General features: G+C 39.4%; 1 protein-coding gene across 1 annotated transcript in view; it reads right to left on the reverse strand.

Moving 5' to 3' along the window:
• LOC122796781 (macrophage mannose receptor 1-like) overlaps positions 1–19,040 on the reverse strand; it is a 1,193,236-nt gene that overhangs the window by 125,277 nt on the left and 1,048,919 nt on the right. Inside the window, exon 24 of the mRNA XM_044065508.1 lies at positions 3,439–3,671. Coding sequence (XP_043921443.1) covers positions 3,439–3,671 — 233 coding nt within the window. The remainder of the gene's footprint in view (positions 1–3,438; positions 3,672–19,040) is intronic.

A 19,040-nucleotide genomic window follows, 5' to 3' on the forward strand; every position in this document is an offset into this window, starting at 1 on the left:
TCACCACCAGAATGCCTGTGCAGATCCAGAGGCCTAGATATATGAACCCTCATTGTCAAAGAAAATTGATTTTTTATCTGTTGAATATATAATGTGAAACAAGTTTGAATATATTTATTTGACTCTTGTGATTATAAATTTAAGATAATTCTGAATGTGTTTATTATTGCCAGTCAAAGCAAAAGATGCAGCAAGAATGCTATTGACAGATGGGCTATTACTCGTACAGATCCAAACATGAATGCTCTGGTTATGCAGTGGGAGGTATACGATATGTGAGTCTGTCTGGCTAAAGCAAAGGAGTAGCTTTAGTGCAAACATGAAAAGCAATTGTGAGGATTGACATAAGTGCCCTGATTCTTTCTACACAGGAAAATAAAATGATAGCACTGTGCTACATGGGTCTATATTACCAGATTGAATGTTTAGGTTGTTGAATATCTAAACATCAAACTGGAAATATCGAAAGCCAAAAAATGTGAACAGCTACTTTCACACAAGGAATGAATTCCCTTGGCCGTAAAAAACAAAAAAAAAAAACTTTTAAACCCAAATGAAGTGGGACCCACACCACCTAATGTGGGGGGTTGTGCCCCCACACCCCCACTAACTAAATTTACCAACTCCGAGAGCGCTCTACATTGAAAAGTTCAAGATCCGCATAAAGGCCAAGGGAATTATTTCCCTGCGTGAAAGCAGCCATTTGCAGTTTTTGGCTTTTGATATTACCAGTTCAATGTTTAGGTATTCAACAACCTAAATGTTTGATCTGGTAATACAGACCCGTGCTACACTGGATGCCAGCTGAAAGGATGCAGTGCTGATATTTGGGTAAACGTTATGAGTGCTACATTGAATTCATTGCTTGGAAAGAGTAAACATCAAGTGCTGACTAATTCTACAAATGGACTTCTCAATGACAAATTAGGCTGACACTTTCACCTCCACAGAACTGCTGGAGATAACAGGTTCACTGCACAGTAGTCTATAGTGGTCCATATGGTGGTTAGATTTAGTGAACCCCATTTTGTTATGGAAATCAGAAAATCTATTTATTTATCTCTTTGTCTTTGTGTACCAGGAAAGTCCAGCTGGGTGACAACCATTTTCAGCAGAGACCCAGGGAGAAAAGCTCCAGCTGTTTGCATTGCATTATGCTCAGTTCTAATTAAACACAGAGCAGTTAACATTTTTATTTACATTTATACACATACAGTAGTTACATTTATACACTGAAATTGAAACAAAATGGATCAGCTCATCTTCTCGGGACCTGAGAACATTTATAAGAACCTTGATTCCTTTATTAATTAAAAATGAGAGACCATAAGACAGTGCGGATGGGATCCTAGCAAGGGAACTCTCTTCAAGAGTGGCTGATTACATTTTTTTAAATAATTTTGCCATTTGGTTGTACAGGCTTTGCAAGAAGTTAGGTATTTTTTTAAATATAGTATGTCAAGTCTGATAGACTGTTAAGTTCTGGAACTTTCCTACATTATTTCATTTTGCTGAATTGGGCAGAATGATTATGTTATTGTTCCTGAGTGAATCTATTGTGATGGATGCAGGACAAGAAGTTTGCTAAGCTGAGCTGGGTTAATGAGGTACTGTGACATTCAGAGCAGATTAACAATAAGCAAAGCCTACAGCTATGCTTCATGACTGAACAGTACCCATGCAGTGTCAAGATGTATTAATGATACATTTTAATCCAAGCCAGTCTATCTGCTATCACACTCAGTAATTAGACTTTACTGCGTTTCCAAACAAAACATGCTCATATTCATTGAATATACTCTGAGGAGGACTGAACTTATCCTATTTAGTGGAGATCTGCTGTGTTATAAGGACTGCATGGACTCCATTACAGTTTCTTTGGTGTGTGCATGTATGGCTTGTCACTGTTTAGCCAGGATGTGCCAGTCATTCATTTATAATGAGGTCCTTCACTGCTAGCCATTTGAGGTCTGGATTGAGTGGGACATGTACTCTGTCTGAGGTGACAATGTTTCTCCCATAATGGACTATTTACCATGAATGCTAATCAGGTGGTGTTCTCTACTACATGTCTGCATCCAGGTCCTCGTAATTTGTTACGGAATCAGATGCACAAGTTGGCCAGTTATAGCAAAGTCTTTTAGTGTCAATTACCACTCACAGTGTCAACTACCACTCACAGGTGACTAGAAGTCTATTAGTGTCAACTACCATTCACAGGTGATTGGAAGTCTATTAGTGTCAACTACCACTCACATGTGAATAGAAGCCTATTAGTGTCAGCTACCACTCTCAGGTGATTAGAAGCCTATTAGTGTCAACTACCACTCACAGGTGATTAGAAGTCTATTAGTGTCAACTACCACTCACAGGTGACTAGAAGTCTATTAGTGTCAACCACCACTCACAGGTAAATACAAGTCTATTAATGTCAACTACCACTCACAGGTGAATACAAGTCTATTAGTGTCAACTACCACTCACAGGTGAATACAAGTCTATTAGTGTCAACTACCACTCACAGGTGAATACAAGTCTATTAGTGTCAACTACCACTCACAGGTGAATAGAGGACTATTAGTGTCACCTGCCATTCACAGGTGAATAGAAGTCTGTTAGTGTCATCTACCATTTACAGGTAAATAGAATCATGGAGTGCAATGAAATTTATTATCTATGACTGAATCACTGAGTGAGTTAGTGAGTGAAACATGTAACTAAAACAGTCAAAACCTTTACAAAAGCAAGTACTGCATCAATTGTTTCTTAATTAAACAATAAAAGGACTAGAAAAGTCTGTTTAGGAGACTACAATTAGAAAAGCACACACACAGCTGTTTGAAAAAAAACATATTGGCCTTTCACCTGTTATCAGATATACTCACTGACGGTACATATTCAGGATAATACCATTGCATGTCAGTGTAAAGAGAGAACTGAAGAAAATAGAAGAGAAAAGTACCAGCCATTTCTTCTCTTTTCCTGCATCCATACTCTGGCAATCCCTCCTCCTCAACTAAAAACAGTCTTCTCTTTCTCAGCTTTCAGTACCCAACTCAAAAGACATCTCCATCAGAAATCTGACCACAAGTGCTTTTCCATTGGATACATAACCAAACTCCCTTCGCCCCTACATCACTTTTACTTTGACCCTCTCTTCTCACCTGCTGCTTCTCCTTATATTTACTACTAAAAGGAATGCACATTTGGTTTTCTACTCAATTAATAATACTTACATATTGCTTCAATTGTCTATGGGATTTTCTCACTTGTATAGTAAATCTACTTTTTAAATTGTTCTGTTTTATTGTTTATGAATTTCTTCACCTGATCAGTGCCTGCAAATTATCTAGTGTGATCAGTACGCTACCCCATAAAAAACTAAATATATAAATAAAATAAATAGCAAGGCTACTAAAATATTATGGGATACTGTACCTTGTTACTGTTCAGTCCTATCCAGACAGGCTCTCCGTACTTAATAATTTGCAGCCATAAAAATGATTGTTCGTAAACATTTAAAATGCTGGCAAGGTTGGCACTTTTAGCTACACAATTAGCTTGGGCATCTTCCCATGTCATTTTGTTCTGCACAATTGTGTAGCTGATGTTCTCAAACTTAAGGAACTCCCCAGCTGGAACTTCTGTTGATTGTTGTGGCAAGCTTGGATCTGTAATAAAAAGAAAAAAAATTATGTATTTTAAATGTTAATGTCTACTTAGCTGTACTGGATAGTTAGCAATGACTAAGCAAAAATATTTATGGACAAAAAACATAGAAAATAAAATGAGCACAAACAAAAAAATCTGCAGTGAATCTGAACTGCTGATAATAAACGGAGTTATGTACTCACCATAATGCTCTGTATGTGTTGTCTGTCTTAATTTAACCTTGAAAGATGGGTCCAGTTCTGGCATTGCATCGGAATCGCTTCCACCATTACTACAACTCAAGCCAGCCAAAAACTCGTGAGCTTCACCTCTACCCAGTATCCCTCCCTTTCAATTACCTCAGATCGAGTTTGCAGAAGATATAGGAACAAATAAACTGTATATGCTTTTATTTATATATATATATAAATATATATATATATATGTGTGTGTGTGTGTGTGTGTGTGTGTGTGTGTGTAAGAAGGAAAATACCTGCCATCTTAATTCTTTGATTTCCAAAGCAGTATTAAAATCAAAGACATAAGCTGACACATTAATACAGTCCAATACAAAAAAGACAAATTTCTTAAAATCTATATAGCATTATTGGTTTACGAAAACTGATAAGGGCAATGGCCTGGTCATTATGAAGGCATCTGATTATAAAACACTATAAAACATGTATGAAGGGATTGTTGGATGATAAAAAGAACTATCAACTGGTTAGTAAAGATACAGTTAGAAAAAATGTTAAATCTATAGATACTATCTTGATTGATTTATTAAATAAAAACTATATCAATCTAGCCACATATGAGTTTATTTTTATTGATGAATCTATGTTAGGAACCCTATTTGAAATACCAAAAATTCATAAGGATTCCTTAAATCCTCCCTTCAGACCCATAGTTTCTGCTAAGAAAATGAAGACCGTCACTATTTCACATGATTTGGACCATTTATTAAATCCACTGGCTTCCGAAACACCTGACTCTTGTCAGTTTTTGGACCTGTTAAAAGAATTATGTCTTTCAGGGAACAAAAACTATTTTGGTCACAGTTGACATAACGTCTTTATATACATCTATTGATCAGGCTATGGGTATTGATTTTATTAAGAATTTCTTAACCAAATATACTAGTTTTGGAGAGGTTACGATTCAGTCCATTTATGTTTTATTGGAAGTGGTGTTAAAAAAACTATTTTTTTCTTTTTGATGGGAAAATATATCACCAGCTGTGTGGGCTAGCCATGGGTGCAAAAGTAGCACCAGCCTATGCTAATTTGGTTTTAAGTAGGTGGGAATTGTCCTATTTGATAAAACTTGATGGATTTAGACATGTCTCTAAAAAATACATAGATGATTTGTTTTTCATTTGGAGTGCGTCAACTGATAAGCTGAATAGCTTTATGAATGATGCTAACAGCCACGCTTGTGAGTTGAAATACGAACTTAGCAACATGGGGACTACTGTTCATGTTTTACACATTAGTATTACTATGGATGTAAAAGAAAAAACGTTTGCTAGTACTGTATATAGAAAAGACACTTATTCTAAAAACTTTCTCCATTAACAAAGTAAACATCCACTGTTTATGAAATTCAACTTCATTTGTGGACAATTTATATGTCTGAGCAGGCTAATTTCTGATGAAGAAGTCTTTATTAATGAAATAAATAAACTCATTTTAATGTCTGTCCACTGAGGATATCCATTAGACAAATTAACTGTTATCAAAGAAGAAATTATTAAAATTAGAATGGAAAAATTCCCACCAATCTTAATAAGTGGCTTTACCCCTAAGATCATCATTTAAGAGAAAACGCTAAAATGAACTGCACCTTTCCAATTCCTATTTGCATAGATTTACAGATCATTAAACAAGGAATTTCTAACAACTGGAAAGTCATTTGGGTAACAGGCACTTGGCTAGAGTGCTAGGAGATTACCCAGCAAATATTTACAAAAAAGTTGCTAGTGTTAAATCTATGTTAGAGGTAGGAGAATATAATTATCCGTTTCTACCCCGGGGTGGCATTTGGTACCAATCCTTGTTACTATTGTAAGCAATGTAGATACATAGATTCTTCCAAAAGGATTTATTTTTCTCATATTCCGAAAATGGTGACTAGTAAAGGTAGATTTAATTTCAAAAGCTATGGTATAGTGTACTTAGCTTCTTGTACCACAATTTTTATGTAGGCAAAACTGTTAGGGCATTACAATAAAGAATATACAAGCATTGCTTGGCTATTAAAACAAAGATTTAAACAATGCTTTGGCTAAACATGCTATTGAATGTATAGACTTTAAGAAATTTGTCTTTTTTGTGTTGGAGTGTATTAATGTGACACCTTATGTCTTTGATTTTAATACTGCTTTAGAAATCAAATAATTAAGATGGCAGGTATTTTTAAAGCTGAGAGATTACCTGGTTTAAATGGCAGTTTGAATGTCAAATGTCTTTTAAATGACAGGCACTATTATTGAATGACGTATTTATCTGCACTTTAAACTGTTTCTTTAAATTTTAAGTATTTTGAATGATTTCATTGGTGTACTAATCAATTAATTAACTAAGATGTATTTAAACGATATATTGTGAGATTGTTGTCTAAGTTCTTAAGAAGTTTGTTATATTAAACCAAATGAAATTGCTAAACTATATTGTTTGGTGTTTGCAGTGATTTATTTGTCCTTACTACAAGTTATTTTTTAAGTTTGTTCTGTTTCGTGTTAGAGTGGTGGTTTTGTCTTATAAGGTTAATTTATTCTTATCATAGATGAATGAAAAGCAGTCTTTCAGCCACTTAGAGAGGGCAATCTTGCTGACTGCCTTGCTCAACTTTGCACTGGAAAAAGAAACAAACAGTTGACTGGACTGTCTTATGTTTTTCATTCTGTTCAGATAGAAATGAGATTGTCTATGGACATCTAGTAAATGTAGGACATATTGTCCTTTGTTAGAATGATTTGGGAAGAAGACCCGTAAATTAACCATCTAGTTAATATTATCCTATGATACTACCTTGGGTAGAAAGGAGGGGTTCGTTCATAAAGGCACCCTATCCTTATGGAAAACTAGATAAGCAGGTTGCAATGATAAGGCCTGGAAATTCTTCTGGAAGAAGTAATGGCTACCAAAAAGAGTGTCTTCCAAGACATAAACTTCAGATGGCATTCCACAGAGGGCTCAAATGGGGAATATATTACTGCCTGTAGTACTAAGTTCAAGTCCCAAGGAGGAGTCAGATCTTTGAATGGGGGTTTTAACAAAAGTGTGCCTCATAGGAATGATTTACAAAGTCTATGAGAGGATAAAGAACATTGTTCTAAACCATCATGAAAGTCAGAGATAGCAGCCCACTCTTGCCTGATGGTGGAAGGAGAAGCTCCAGCATTGAACAGAAAGGCTAAAAAGTCTAATACATTTTCTATGGAAGCAGAAAAGGCTCAATTTGTTTTTCAAGGGCCCAAATCGTAAATCTCTGCCACTTATTGGAGTACAGTTTTCGAGTGGAAGGTTTATGAGCCAATAAAAGGATGTGGCGTACTAGAAAGGAAATACTAGAATGCTGGCAATTAATGGAATTGGAGGAACCAAGCAGGTTCAAAATGTTTGTATGAGCAAGACCATCTGGATGGAACAGAAGATCTGGCACTGGGTCTAGAATCCAAGGTTGTCAAATCAGATAAGGCCAAAGAAAGGGGAACCAGATCTGTTGAGGTCAAAAAGGTGCAATGAGTATCACTGTGCTCTTCAACCTGAGTGCTTTCTGTAAAAATTTGGGAATTAGAAGCATCAGGGGCAATGCTTGCAGGAGAATGAGGGGCCAATTGTGGAGAAGGGCATCCCTGGGTGATTTTCCCAGAGGGGGAATCAGTGCAAAGGAATTTGTTGCACTTGTTGTTTAGGGGAGACATGAACAAGTCGCAGCAAGGTTGATCCCATTGACAAAATATCATTTTTGCTACTTCTAGATTGAGACACTACTTGTGAGGAGTAAGAATGCATCTGCTCAACTTTTCTGCAATCACATTGGAACTCCCCAGAATGTGCATTGCTATTAGAAAGTGCATGGATGAGGTTGCCCACTGCCACACTCTGAGGGCTTCTTGACAAAGCGGGTAAGACTTGGTCCCTCCCTGTTTGCTGAAGTACCAAACCACTGACATATTGTCCATTTGAATTACAATAGTCCCCTGAGGAAGAGCTGTCTGAAAGGCTGCAACAAAAGAAGCACCACTCTTATCTCCAGGATATTGATGTGCATGTTGGCCTCTAATGGGGACAAAGTGCCTTGGACCATCTTGGCCAGATAATGCCCACCCACCCCATCTGAGAGGCGTCTGTGGTCACTATGGCCATGGGTTCTGGAAAAACAAAGGGATTGCCATGAAGAATTTGTTCAGAATATATCCACCAAATGAAAATTCATTTTGCAACAATTGGTAATCAGGACTTGATCTGACAGCAGGTGGTGAAGGATAAACTACTGGAAGGCTAGTAGCCATTGTAGAATTCTCATATGTAACCTGGCTAGTGGCACTAGAATTACAGAAGCTGCCATGGACCTTAGAGTTTGTAAGACTAATCGTGCCAGAACCTTCTTTCTGTGGATTAACTTTTGAACCTGAACCACAATTCTCTGATGTCATTCTGGTGGAAGAGATGTTATTGTTGTTTAAGTATTCAGTACCGCCTCTATGAATTCTAAGTTCTGTGTTGGAGTAATATGTGACTTTTCTAGATTTACTGTAATCTCCAGATGGGCACAGATGTTGAGGGTGTAGTTTCTGGCTACTATTAATTGATGCTTGATTAAAGCAGTTATGAGCCAGTCACCCAGGTAAGGAAACACTCAAAATCCTTGAAGTCTCAAGTGAGCTGTTACTACTGCCATGCATTTGGTGAACACCCTGGGGGGTGTGGTGAGTCCAAAGGGCAGTACTCTGAATTGATAATGACTGTCCCCCATTCAGAAGTGGAGGAACTTTCTTGAGCATTTGTCCATTTTTACATGGTAATACACATCCTGAAGGTCTACTGAACACATCCAGTTATCTTTCTTCAGAAAGGGGAGAACAGACCGTACCATGACCCATCCAGAACTTTGTTTGCTGAACAGAGTTGTTCAGTACACTGAGATCCAAAATGGATCATAGGATCTTAGGAGATTACAAGGCTAACAGACCTCGTGCCCTTACAAGCCTAGCCAAGAGTTTATCCTCAAAAAAGAAACCTCGTTCAGCACCTGTCATCCCTGTCAGTGAGGGAAACAGGTGGAACTCCTGGGACAAATTTGTGGTTTCCCATCCACTCATCAAGGTTGCGCTTGAAGAGGGTCAGCAATATACTTTGTTTGACATGTATGGAAAGTCTATTCCAGAGACGGGCAGCCTCTGGGAGACAAACCGGTCTCTCCAGTAGGATTTGTTAATATCACATATTAGATTTAGGCCTTTTGGGTAATGCATGAGGAGTTAGACTTATGGACATGTTGCATCTCTAGTAGAGCAGGGTATGAGATTGCCTTGTAGGTGAGACACAGATCATCTCTGAGCAATCTGTATGATACCAAGTAGAGTGATAGTGATTTGAGCATGTCCACATAGGACAGGTGTTGTAGGCCATGGCTTCTCTTTGTGAGGTACCACAAGGTTTTATGTTGTAACCTTCTTTCTGTGAGGGACTCCAGTCCCCTATCTTTTTTGGTGCCAGAAAAATCTTGAGTAGGTTCTGGATCCTTGTTGGTCTGGTGGGACTTGTTGGATGACTCTTTTGGCCAGTAGTATCTGAATTTCTTGAACTGCTGAATCCCTCTGATTGGATGGAACATCAGAGATTTTCTTGTGAATGGTAGAGGTTGAGAAAAGGGAATGATATACCATCTGGATACAATCCATTGCACCCAGGAATTTGTTATTAAGTTCAAGCAGGCATTTAGGTGCAAGGATAAGCATCCTTCAACAGCCTCCAACTGAAGACAATTGGGATTCCATTCAGGAATGCTGAAAGGGCTTGCCTGGGAAGGAATCCCTGAAGCCCTGGTTTTGTAGACCACCTCTGCTATGAGGGCAGCATCTTCCATTTTGCCACCCCCCCCCCGCCCCTGGGGGAAGTCCCTCCACTTGTGTCTTGGAATGGCCCTTGGGATTTCTTGAACCACATTTTTCCCCACTCCTCTGGTTCCCACAAAATGACCTTTGGGGTGGGGACAGGGTGTAAAAATGCACTCCCACAGCAGAAAGGATCTTACCATCTTTCTCATACCTGGATAAAGTCTCTTTCACTTTCAGGCCAAACAAGGATGTTTTGTCTTAAGGAGCATTGATGGAAGAAGACTTGAATGATTCAGCAAAATCACATAGGCATATCCAGGCATGTCTCCTTATGGCTATGCCTGTACCTGCTGCTCTAGATGTCCCTTTGGCTGTATGGGAAATTATCCTCATGGACAAATTGGACACAGACTCCAGGGTGGCTAACTTGGAAGCCACTTTCTCTTGAACTCCCTCAGCTACAGCTCCCACCAGGGTGTCTGACAAGTCCTTAATCAGATGCTGTTGGAGTCTGGTGAAATGTGCCCAAAAATTCAAAGACCTTATGGCAAAGGTTGATGAAGCATAGGCCCACTTCCCAAATCTGTCCATAGCCTGAGACTCCGTGTTGGGTGGATGGACAGAGGAACTCTCCTCAGCAAGTTCCTTTTTAATGGTGGCCACTATGACTATAGCATCTACAGCTAACCCCTTAACCCAGAACATCTTATATTCAGGGGCAGATTGTACCTTTTCTGGTCTTTTGGGGATGAGCTTGATGCTGTCTGGAGCCTTCCTCGCCTGCTGTGAAATCAACTGAATGAGTTCATCTGTAGGCAGAGTCACCCAAGAGGCAGACGGGAGGGTGCTGAAAGCCTGCAGGTAAACAGATTCCTCAGAGAAAGGATTTGGGGACTTCCAACCACCCCTCTGTTTTAAAATTTCCAAGATGACTCCAAATGAGACATCTTCAGGGAGTGATCATGAGGGACATTCCCCCTCATCAAAATCTGTGTCTTCAATTACTGATTCCTGGGGGGAATCCAAGTGCTTCCTCTTGCACTACCTTTTCTGAAGGACCTCCTCAGGGGGATAATCCAGGGAGGTATCAGAAGATGGCAGTACCTATGCCTGTGACATCTGAGGCTTCAAAACCTGCTGTCCCAGTGGACAGGCAGGAGGAATAACTGAACTAGAGAGAGGTACCTGTTCTAAGGGGGAGGGCACCAGCTGAGTCTCTGCAAGAGAAAGGGCCCTCTGCATAGCTTCGAAGGCCAGCCCTCCCCCCCAAAGAGGGAAGGGAGTCTGGAACTGAGAAAGACAGCCTTGGAACTGGGGTCACTCAAAGACCAAAGCTAGAACACAACTAACTCAAGCCAAAGCTCTAATGAGCAGGGACAGCTCCAAAAAACTGGAATGGAGACCTGTCCCCAGAATCGACAGGGTAATCATGGCTTCAGGAGGTCTCTGGTTCAAAAATAACCAAAGAAGCCAACAACTCCAGAGCTAGTATAGTCAGTGCTGGGAGATCTGGAAAAGAGGACTCCAAGACTTCCAAGGAGGTTAGAGGAGGAGTAGTTAATGGTGTAAAGAAAGTATCAGTACCAGAATAGAAGGGGGTCTGAAAGCCCTCTAGACAATAACATTTTATTCACTAGCCTCTCCACATTGAGTTCTGAAAGACTTTTGGTTGAGTTGGATCAACAACATGGAAGGGGACTTATGCCTCTGCAAAAAGACTTCTGGAAGCTCCCAATAAAGGGATCAATTGACAGAGTCAGTAGTTCTAGGTAAAGTGGTCTTTGTAGGTGAGACAGTAGTCACTTCCTGTATCGAGGCCGTTGATGTCGAAGGGCTTGAAACTGCAATTAGTGCCAGAATGGATGTCAGCACCAGAGTGTATGCAGATGAGACCTGACATTCCATAGGAACTTTTGAAATTGAGGTCTTCAGTTTCTTGGCATTTGGAACTGATGGGGAGTTTGGAACTGATAGACTTCTTTTCTTAGTTTTGTCCATAGACAATGAAGATGAAGGGGATGACATGTCTGTCTTGCTTTACTTACAGTAGATAAGACTTTGTCAAAACTGAAGGAAGCAGTCTTTTTAAAATAAGCTTATTAAGCCTTTCCACAAGAGCACTGTGGCTAAAGGCATGACAAATGCTGTAGTCTTCCTGTAAGTGGTGGGGTCACGGCAATAAACATATAAAGAGTGAAAATCTGATGAGGGAATTTTATGGCCATGGTTCTGGCATTTCTTGAAACCAGAGGGGCTCTTATGCTTCTCAGCCATGTCAAAGTGAGGAAAGAAGCTAGAAAAACAGCCAATGAAACATATCGCTCTACAAAGAAAAGGAAAGTAACAGCAGAAAAGATATTATTTTTAATATATTTTTTATTTTTATAAAGGAAACAAAAGGGGGAAAAGACCCAACAATGATAGTCATAAAATATGCAAGCATGTAAAGGTGAAAAGTATCAATGATGATACTTGGAGGAATACACTAAGTGTAAAAAGAAAGATGAAAAAGGAAAAGATGCAGAAACTGTAAGAAAAGGACAACAAAAATGTACCTAAACCCATTAGCGCTCGAGAGTAGTAGCTAGATGCAATCATTTCAGAAAACAACAAATGAGATCTGAGGTAACAGAGAAAGGGGGATTCTTGGTAGAAGTGAAGCTCAAGAGTTTTTGGCTGGCATGAGCTGTAGTAATGGCTGAGTTGGTTCCGACGTCTGGACTGAACCCATCTGTCAAGGATAAAATGAAGACTGACAACATCAGATCAGCATTTTTGTAGTGCCAACCTGTCTCCTAGGATTTGCCTCACTGTATGAGAGGCTAGTTTGTATTTCTTTTGTTGTGCTCAAAAGAAACAATGCATTCACTTCTTTCAATTATTTAAGCAATAACCAATGAGTGAGTGCAGGTAAATCCTTATCTACCTACTCCCATGAGTTGGTTATTGTGATTATACAATGACATTTAAGAAAGAAATTTCTTAACTTTCTTAGATAATAGCTGTGTATAAAGGCACCATAGTGTTCCTTCACCCCACATGCATAAATTACTTACATTCCCATGCTTGCACACTATAGCAGTGCTGTTCTATAGAAGCAATAAAGACAATCTCTGTTGCCTTTTTTTTTATATACTATAAAAATCAGAAAAAAAGTCTATTGAGACAGCAAAGAAATACAGGGAACATTAGGTATGTTTCTTTAATTTTGCAGAATGTACCTGATTTTTCATGTAATTGTTCTGCCTTCCATACATACCTCTCTACTTCTTAGCTCAAGAAATGTGGACACAGCCTTAAATAATGGGGGATAAAAGCCCCCAAACAGGGAAAGATTGTAAAAGTTGCTCTGTATAAACTTAGAAAGCTGCTAGAATAGCAAGATTTGTGTTAGGGTGCATTGTTTGAATGACAGGCTGTAAATGCTGCTCTTATAAGATTTGTGTTAGCATGCATTGTTTGAATGACATACTGTAAATGTTGCTTTTATAAACAAAAATCTGCTAGAATAACAAGATTTGTGTTAGTGTGCTGTGACACCCGTGCCCTGGCCCAGCAATCAAGGAGCCTCAATCCTCACCACTAAAACCAGTGAGGGGTGTCTCATATAGGAGGAAAGGATAACAAATACACACAGTAAAGTGCAATTTCCCTTAAGAGCACACAGAGACCGCAGTCAGTCAGGGACTGGTCACTCCCTCTGTCTCCAGGTCCCCAATAAGACTCCCCACTGGCACAGCTACAGGGTTCAGATGTCAGCCTAGTGGGCAAGCTAAAACCTCCAGCACCCTCTCTGTCCAACCAGTGCTTCGTGTCCCTGCCCAGGTATCTGACACACACACACACACACACACACACACACACACACACACACACACACACACACACACACACACACACACACACACACACACTTTGAGAAGAGTTTATACAACCACACAGACTCTCCTGGGAAAGGCTGGCACAGGTTCTCCAGCTGTGCCCCTTTTTACAAACTATACGGTAGTACCAGCTGCCACCACCCACTAATATTTATCAGCTACTCAAAGACCCTTAAAAGGGTGTCTAATTATTACTGTGCAATATTATTATCCAATTGGTAGTATAGCCCAGGGCTAAAGCTATTGGAGTGGCTTTGTACAGTTTTACCAAAGGCATGCGAGTCCTCTAAAGAGTTTAAATTATCTCTACAAAAACAGTCACAGTTGAAAAGGTTTAAAATATTAAATAACAAATAGTCAAAACACAAGATAATACTTTTTACTATACAGTGCTAGTCAAGAGTTCAGAGATCACAGAGAAATACTTAAAATAATTCAATAGTACAGTTCTGATATCACAGAAAAACACAGTCTAATCTTTCTAGTTTACAGCTATTTCTAAGAGAAAACACAAGTCTAAGATAAACTTACATATAGAACAAGACAGTGCTGGTGAGTTGGATGGTCAAGACAAAAATGCTTAATGCTGTCTGAGTCTCTCTGTTTTTAAAATCACATTCCTGGTTCACATTACATCATTCTTCACATTTTCCTGGGTTCCCAGGCTAACAGAAACTACATTTACATTCTTCACCTCTGGACAGAAACCTGAGCAATAAAGGACATTTATGCATGCAAATTCTGGCCATTAACTCTGGCCTTACAACAATAGGCAGGATGCCTCCCTCTACACTTACTGACTCCGAGTTTTAACATCAAAGGGTCACAACATGCTTTACTTGGTCAGTAGAGTGCACTGTTGTTACATTTTTTCAGTTCCATATGTAAAGCTATTTTTACCATTTCAGACACAAGCCTGTGGTTTACATTAATATTTACATATGACAGAATTATCTATAAAATCCTATCTGGCTAGGCTGGCAGCCTTCACATGTGCATTGACTGGAGGATATGAAGCCTGAGACTCAAATGTGTGTATCATTTAATGACTTCACTCCTCTTGTCAGAAAGCCACAAATTGTATGAGGAATAGACCAAAATATGAGGCAAATATCTGGACATTTTCTGAAAATCTGGACAGTTGAGTGGTATGACTCTGTAGCATATATCAATAGAAAAACATCTTGCCACTCAATGGTACTTTTGGTATATGCTCAATTTACAATGGTCATGCTGGTTGGTCTGTCCAATCAGCATGCTTGTTTTTGAATAACAATGACTCACAATTGTACAGTCTTCCTTATTATATGAAACTCTGTACTCATAACATTTAACTGCTGTTCTTTCTTAAGTAATTCTTGGGAGTCTAGCCTGTCACAAAAGTATATGAACAAGCAGAAACTTCTGTTTTATGTACTGTCATGACAGCAATTGTGCACTTATGCCTGGGAGGAGAAGGGTATATAATGCCTTTTGGGGAAGCAGGTACCCTCACCCATATTCTATGTTTTTGTGCATGACTGTGCGGGAAGTGACAGTTTCAGTTAAGTGAGTTGTATGTGCTGTCTATGACCACAATCACAAATACATTTGTAGGAAGCAATTGTGCCAGTATAAAAAGTGACTGCCAACAAGCAGAGAGGTACACTCACAGAAGCAAATCTCCTTCCTGCAGTAAAACCCACTTCAGAACAGAAGACCAAGAATAGGTCCTACAGAAATCTGATGCTTACAGTGTTGTGATGCATAATCAGTTATGGTTCAAAAATTATGCAGTGCGGCATGTCTCAGAAATGGGATAAAGTCAGTGAGCTCTGGCACCACTCTACTTCTTACCATCCAAGCTAACAAGCATTTTGAACAAAATCAGACTGAAGATTAGCCGAGTTAACCTCAATAAATGAATTGCAGAGCTGTATCCCACAGTATATAAACAGCTTCTCTGCGCAGATCAAATGTATTACAGTAAATTCAAAGGAAAATAGAATTCATTCAGGTCAGATGCATAGATATAAACTATTGCAGAGCTTAGATGAATAGCACATTATGTCCAAATTATCTGCCTTGGGTAAATTAATTGCAATGTAGAACTCAAATGAATGTGAGGTAGTGCAGTCTTACAAGATTATCTAGGACAATAAACAGTAATGAAAGATAATACTCACAGCAATTCATTGCATATTAAGTTACACTTTGAATAATAATCTGGAATGTCTAAGACAACTCTTCAATGCTTCATGAAAGGTAGGAGCAATAGCAACATGCCAGCAAATTGGTGGTGGTCTCATTATCTATAGGAAAGGGGCTCCAGGTACGTGATCTGCCTAAAGAGGGATCATACACTTCAGCCTCCCTGGAAAAGTCTATTTGAGATGCCTCGACAGTACAACCTGGTCAATGTGCAGATGTTAGGTTCAAATGTGAATTTTCTTAAGGTCATGGCAAAGTCATCATGCTATTTACAATTTTGTGTAGTCTAAAAGGCCAAAGACTGCATGCCTCCTTGTGCTCTGATACTTTGTGGGAGCGTGGGATGATGGGGATTTCTACTGTGTGGTTGGCTTGTGTTTGTCCCTGTCACTGTTGCTGAAATAGAGGAATTTTACTATATGCAGAAATGCTTTTGGCACACAAGATAATGACAACTTGTTATTGAGATTTGTAGATGACTGGACAAGCAGTCCAGATTTTGTTTTTTTTAACTGCCCTAGTTATAAGAAATGTGCCGAGGAATACATTTAATTTTAAAAAGGCTGAATTTCTGAGATGTACTTTTAGTGATCAACATCTAAGCTGCTTATCTGCTAATTTCAGAACATGTAACTGGCATGAGATCTTAGCTGCCATTTTAAACCTTTTCAGCAAAGATGTTTGAAAATATTTTAGTGATAATGGAGACCTAGACAGTTCAACATTAACAGAAGGATTGAGAGTGTATTCAAATAGGTCTGTCTGGTTGTTAAGACTCACCCAAAGTTTTATTGATATGTGATGAAACAAACCTACCTATGGAAGATGAATTCAATAATACCTTTTTCTGAAAAATTTTGAGCTCCTTAAACTAATGATACACAAGCCCATACTCTTGTACAGCAAATGTTTATAATAATAATAATAATAATAATCATAAAATGTAAAATATGTATAATCCCTCTGATAGTATGTTATGCTAGTTTCTTATAAAAACTTTTAATTATTTTATCAGACAATCCTTAGTAGCACATAGTTTTGTGATGCAGAAATAAGGACACTCTAATCAAGGTATACTACCAAACACGAATAATTACCTGCAGTCTCACAATGGGAAAACTGCAAGTGTGGTATTTTAAGCATATTTTTTTTTTCTTTTTGAGGAATTTTGCTGTATCAGAGAATATCTCTTTGTAACTACCAAATAATGTTTTTCCACTGTGAATAACAAAACTCTATAATGCATCACAGTAACCCTAGTGCTGTTAATATTTACTTCTTATCTATAGCATTCCCAAAATGAATACAAGCTTCCCTTTTCTGCATATAGGTTCATAGGTTGGTACTGGGCTATCTGCCCGAAGGCATATATTAGCCCAGCCATGTTGTGCAGTATTCACCGCCCCTTTAGTAGTTCCCTAGCCACTTGTACTAGCAGCTAGTACCCTTGGCCCCTATCTAGTAGTGCTGTTGGTGTGATCCCCGGTGTGAACTTTCTGTTACCCATCCACTCATCAAGGTTCCTCTTGAAGAGTGATAGTGAAGGGCTCTGTCTTATGTAGATCGGGACCCTGTTCCATAGTAAGGGAAATCTCTGCGAAGGGACTCTATCCCACCAGCATGTTCTATTCATTGTTGTGTTGAGGTTTATATCCCTGGAGTGTGTAGCTCGAGTAGATTTGGTTTTGCTAAGATGGAGCATGTTCAACAATTCTGCGTTGGACATGGCTCTGTATGTTAGACAGAGATCGCCTCTGAGAAAGCGGTATGCAACAGAGAACAGTCTTAGTTTTTTCAATCGTGCTGCATAGGGCAACTGTTTGAGGCCAGTAATCCTCTTGGTTAGGTACCTCTGTGGTCTCTCCGGCTGCTGGAGATGTCTAGCCAGGTACATTCCAATTGATGCATTGTACTCAATAATGGGACTGATGAGGGAAGAGTAGAGGGGCACCATTATATCCTTAGATCTTGATGCAAACCCTTTTGTGATCAGGTGGGTCACATAGAAGGATTTTCTAACCACTTTGGCAATATGGTTATCAAAGGAAAGCTGACTATCTACTTGGGTCCCTAGATCCCTTATTTCTTCTTCAGATTTCAGGGGATTACCTCCTATGTTGTAGTTTGCGGGTACTCTGTTTTTTCCAAAGGGAATTAATACACAGTTTTTTGCATTTAGCTTGAGACCATGGCTTTGATACCATGCATCAGTCTCATTTAGGCCCTTCTGGAGGATCTCCATGTCAGCCGGAGACTCTATTATAGCACCCAGTTTGCAGTCGTCTGCAAACTTAGTCAGCCACAGCCCTTCCGTGCTTGCCTGTACTTCTGAGAAGTATATGCCAAACAGGAGGGGCCCCATGACAGAGCCCTGAGGCACACCACTCGGATTTGGACATAGATCCCACTACTTTTACTTTATGGGATCTGTCTGAGAGCCAGTTTGCGATCCATCTTGTGATGTAAGGGTTTATGTCCAGGCTGGTGAGCTTATCAATAATACCTGAATGGGGAATGGTGTCAAATGCTTTAGCAAGGTCAAGGTAAGCTGTGTGTATCTCCTTTCCCTTATCTATAGCCTGAGTAACTGTCTCAAAGAAATCCACCAGGTTCAGGAGGCATGATCTGCCCTTGACGAAGCCGAACTGTGTGGGGTCCAGCGACTGGAGGTTCTCAATCTCTCCATTTATGAGTTCCATAATGTTTCACTCCATAGCCTTACAGATCAGACTGGTCAGGCTTATTGGTCGATAGTTCCCAGGGTCAGTTGTGGCCCCACCCTTATGTAGCAGGACCACCGTTGCCGTGCGCCATTCTATGGGCACATATCCTGTGGGGAGGCTGAGACTGAACAGGGTATTAAGATGTGGGGTTAATTCCTTTTGGAGCTCACATATGACACAGCCTGGGACACCATCTGGTTCCAGGGAGGCAGTGATTTTAGCTTTAGATAGAGCCTTGTTAACCAACGTATCAGTAATAATTGGACTTATACAGTCCCCTGGAATGGTAATAGGCCCTGTAGGTGGTGAGGAGGGGGGATTTGAACTGAACCTGTCAGCCAAGATGTTGTCAAGGTCAGAAAGGTCAGTGTATATTGTAAATTAAGTCTACAACAGTAAAGACAATGTGGTACAGTGATATTATGAAATGTAGTTCAGTTATTTTCCCTGTTTGTGGAATTTATATCAACACATGTGACTTTCCAATTCACAAAGATAGTAAATTTTTGTTTGCTATAGTTTTCTAAA

This window comes from Protopterus annectens, chromosome 3.part0 (genome assembly GCF_019279795.1).
Source record: "Protopterus annectens isolate FY-2018-M chromosome 3.part0, PAN1.0, whole genome shotgun sequence".
Classification (NCBI taxonomy): domain Eukaryota; kingdom Metazoa; phylum Chordata; order Ceratodontiformes; family Protopteridae; genus Protopterus; species Protopterus annectens.